General features: G+C 56.2%; 1 protein-coding gene across 1 annotated transcript; it reads right to left on the bottom strand.

Annotated features, from left to right (window-relative positions):
- Positions 1–979: 979 nt before the first annotated feature.
- On the bottom strand, positions 980–2,307 carry Pou4f3 (POU class 4 homeobox 3). The gene is made up of 2 exons (XM_026384450.2): positions 2,188–2,307; positions 980–1,876 (listed from the first exon to the last, which is right to left on the bottom strand). The coding sequence occupies exons 1-2, from the start codon at positions 2,305–2,307 to the stop codon at positions 980–982; spliced, it is 1,017 nt and encodes a 338-aa protein (XP_026240235.1).
- Between the last annotated feature and the right edge of the window lie 1,970 nt (positions 2,308–4,277).

The raw sequence follows: 4,277 nt of genomic DNA, 5'->3' as shown, positions 1-4,277 counted from the left end.
TAAATAATTGGAATCAACTGATGCCAACAACAACAGTAATAAAAGCGCAAAGAGGTTAGATGTGTTGGAAGGACTTGCATATGATTCGGAGAAGTTACAGTCACTTTGGAGCACTGAGCCGGCAGTCTGGCAAGAGCAGCAGCTGAGACCAGTCCTCATTCAGTCTGGTCAGAACACTACCAACTCAACATCCCCCCACACACTCCCTCCCCATCCCTCCCTCCATCCGGCGGTAGTTACCCCCTCAAACGCCAGCAGGTCGTGAAGGATGGCCAGAGCTGGTGTGGCTGCTGCTTACAAATAGCCAAGGGATCCCAGCATTTTCAGTCGCTGGATTGGGCCCACTTTTCCGGAGCCCTACTTACCACCAACAGCTCAGAGCCCCCAACTCTCCGCACACTTTCCCTGAACCTAATCCATGCTACTTTTTGAGAATTTACTGCAAACCCAAGGATAAGATGGATAGAATTTAGGCCGAGAAGGGAGTATAAGGCTATCCTTTGGAAACATAAGTGTATTTTATATACTCTAATAAATCTCCAGTACGTTTGTGTTCCACTTAGATCCTATACTTTATATTATTATTTATCACTTACTTTCCATCCCTTCACCCCTTGCCTAATTGCTCTTAGCAAAGTGGCGCTTTCACCCCATCGTCGGGCGGCGGAACCAATCCACTACCCTCTGCTTTGAGGCTCCTGCCCTGAGGTCTCGCTGTCCAACGTGCGAGTGCGGGTTTCAGCACCACGGACAGCACAAGTCCCACCAAGCCGGCCACTTTTGCATTTTTCCCTAGCGCCAAAACTTTTTTGGTGGGAATAGAAAAAAAGAAAAAGAGAAGGCCGGGAGGCAACTAGGCGGGATAAAGGGGAAGGTCTGTGGCTTCGGAGGAGAGAGCCTGACCTGCTAGGAAACACTTTGGGGTTTCCTATAACCGTCCCTCCCATCTCCCGACTCCCGATGCTTTGCCCCGCCGAAGTCAGTGGACAGCTGAGTACTTCATTCGTTTCTGTTTCTGTCTCTGGTTACAAAACCAGACCCTCACCACGTTCTTTTTAAGGTCCAGTTTCTCAGCAATGGCCGCAATCTTCTCGGATGAAGGACGTGGCTGGATGGCAAAATAGGCCTCGAGTGAGCGCTTCTCAGGAGCGGCGATCGACGTGCGTTTGCGCTTACGCTCGCTGCCGTTGAAGAGCTCCGGCTTGCTGTTCTTCTCTCGGTAGGCAGCCTCCGCTTCCTCCAGCCAGGCCTGGAGCACCGGCTTGAGAGCAATCATGTTGTTGTGCGAGAGAGTGAGAGACTCGAACCTGCAGATAGTGCTCTGGCTGAGTGAACCCACGCCAGGGATCTTGAGATTAGCTAGAGCCGCGCCCACGTCCGCCTGGGTTACCCCCAACTTGATGCGTCGCTGCTTGAAGCGTTCGGCAAAGGCCTCCAGCTCGCGAGGGTCTGACTCCACGTCACTGAGGCAAGCGGGCATAGTGCTGTGAGGCGCCACGGCGTGCGGGTGACTCATGCCCATAGCCTGGTGCAGGTGGCCCATGGCGCCTAGATGGTGCGGGTGAATCTGAGCCGGCATCACCGAGTGCTCTGGCGCACCCAAGCCGCTCACGCTAAGCGTGGGCGAGATGTGCTCCAGCAGGTCACCTTCGAGGCCCTGGTGCACTGCGTGATGCGGGTGCGAGGTGAGCGCTGCCGGGTGGGAGATGGGCACCGTGGACGAGGTGGACGTGCAGGGCACGCTGCTCATGGTATGGTAGGTGGCGTCGGGCTTGAACGGATGGTTCTTGCCGTGGGAGACGATATCCACTGCCGCCAGAGCTTCGGCGCGTGCCAGCAGGCTCTCATCAAAGCTTCCAAATATATTACCCTGCAGCTGCAAGCGAGAAGGCGCACAGCACGGTCAGTAGGGAATACTGTCAACTCAGGATTAAAACACATTTTCAAGCAACTGAGATGCCTCTCCTCAAAGCCCAGGTCATAAAAATTAATACGGAGGCAGCAGCTCTGCTGGAACAGACGTGTGGATCAGAGACATGAATGAGAGAGAGCGCCGGGAGAGAGCGCAGGGGAGACAAGGAGAGGGGTTCAGACAGCGGCGATTGTTCTGGGCGACATGAAATAAACATGAAGCTAGTGCCTGTCAAAAACTGTGCCTTAGAGCGGTAATTATGCTCCACTACGTACCTGCGGGGCTGGGAGACAGACTCGGCGCATGGCCTCGGAGCCGGAGTGCAGGCTGGAGAATTTGGGTTCTTGCAGCACCGGGTGCATGCCGAAAGGCTGCTTGGCGTTCATGGCCATCATCTTCGCGCGTCTGGCAGGGAGGCAGCGGGGGACATGGAATCAGGCTCGTCTTGCTTGCTCGCTGCGCTCCAAGTGAGCGCCGATCAGCGCCCGCGCTCCCCTCGCCCTCTCGCTTGCTGCCTCCCCTCTCCCCCACCTGCTTCTTCACTCATCTTACAAGCAGCCTGCCAGGAAGGGCCCGGGCGCGCGCAGGCGTGCACACGCGCCCGGGAGTCGCAGGGGCTGCCCGGGAGGCAAGGCGAGACAGCAGCTCACGGCGCGCCTCTCAGTGCCCGCCGAGGCCGCCCCCTCCACAGCATTTATACCCAGGCCTGCCCGGGTCTCTCCCCGACCGCCCCGCCCCGCCTGGCTCCAACCTGCCAGACCTTACGGATTCTTTCTTCTTCGTCCTGGACTTCCCTCCCCCTCTCCAAAGTCCCGAACCTCTCTGTCCGGTTCCAGCTCGCACTACCTGGATCGAAGGCAGTCTTGTGCTGAGCAGGGGCAGGAAGCTGACCCTACTCCGATACCCCACCACACACACACACACACACACAAACACACACACACCACAGTCGGGGCCGGGCTGCCGCCAAATTGCCCATTTCCAGGGCGCTCCTGGCCCCACGCCCGAGCAGTCCACCAGAGTCCAGCACCGCCGCTCGGAGAAGAGGCGCCTCCAGAACCCAGACCAAGTCCGGCAAAGGCGAGAGGTTGCCAGAATGAGCCCCTGGTGACCTTCCCCCACCCAGGAGCCCGCCTGGGTGGAGGTACGGGCAGTAAATGTTTTTCCTGTGCTAGAGGCCTGTGGCTTTCCCCACATGCTTGCCTCTCTTGCTTTCTCCAATCTTCCAAGGGAAGGAAGCTTTCTGAAAGTTCTCTAGAATAGTGACAGTTCAGAACAACCCACCTGGCCTGCTTAATTAAGGTCAGTGCACTTCTGCTGGGCCATCCCTGCTTACAAACCCCATTGCCCCTAACAAAAGCTACTATTTTTGAGCTACTAATATGTGCTAAGCCATTTAGAGTTCCATTTAGAGTTCAATCCTATGGGGCAGATGCAATGATCCCCTTATATAGATGGGGGAAATCAAAGGTCAGAAGGTTAAGGCTTTTGGCCCAAGACTACATGGTTGAATAGAGCCATTATCCATCCCCCCAAATATTTCCAACAGCCTACTGTGTGCCCGGCCCCACAAATGATTTCCGGGACTCTTGACTACTTAGCCTCTGTGTCTTCCAGAAGTTTCGAGACTTGAGGGCCCGTGATCCTGCCGGATTCCCTCCCTCTCCCCGCCCACCCCGTGTCTCCTGCCCTCTCTTCCCCTCTTCTTCCCTCTTCTTTTCTCTCCTTTCCCCCGAGCTGGTAAACATCGTCAATAATGGATGGGGAATCCAGGGACTGCGGCCGCGCTCAGTGTTGCGAAAGAAACCCCGCGCGCCCAGCTGCGTCTCCGCAGCCACCTCCGCTTCCGCCAAGGGAGCGATTTTCAGGGTTTTAGGCGCATCACCTGAGCTTCGGGAGTGCGTGTGCCACGTTCCCCAGAATCTTAACGCGATGGGGGCGGGACGATGGAGGAGACCCACACACACACCCACACCCTGGCCTAAGAGGAAGTCCTGCCTACGCCCAACTTTCCTTTCCACTTGACACCCTCAATCCCTTCCCATCCACGCCAGCTCAGGGCGGGGAGGAGGTGCGGGGGCGGAATCCAGGCGGAGGAGGCCAGGCGCAAGCGCTTTTGCTAAACTTCTGTGACTCTTTTCTCCGCTCTAAAGTGGGAATTGCATTCACGTGTGCTTTCTTGGGTTCCAGTGAAGATGTTTTGAGCTAGAGTAGTCAAGAAAGCATTGCGCATTACTCAAACTAGTGTTGAGTAAACTTCCTCACAGCCTTTGCACCCTCCCTCAGACTCCCTCAAAATGCACCTCTACCTCTCTCTGGCGGAGAGACCATTAGATCTTCTCAACGCTTCTGTACTGCAGGGTCC

This window comes from Urocitellus parryii, chromosome 1, assembly GCF_045843805.1.
Source record: "Urocitellus parryii isolate mUroPar1 chromosome 1, mUroPar1.hap1, whole genome shotgun sequence".
Lineage (NCBI taxonomy): Eukaryota > Metazoa > Chordata > Mammalia > Rodentia > Sciuridae > Urocitellus > Urocitellus parryii.
The sequence above is the reverse complement of the archived record's forward strand: the minus strand, read 5'-3'. Positions and strand labels throughout refer to the sequence as shown.

Excerpts from the sequence above, each read along its gene's own strand:
- Pou4f3 (XM_026384450.2), bottom strand. The coding sequence starts at position 2,307 with ATGATGGCCATGAACGCCAAGCAGCCTTTCGGCATGCACCCGGTGCTG. Across the intron at positions 1,877-2,187 it reads TCTGTCTCCCAGCCCCGCAG|CTGCAGGGTAATATATTTGG; the intron begins GTACGTAGTGGA and ends TCTCGCTTGCAG.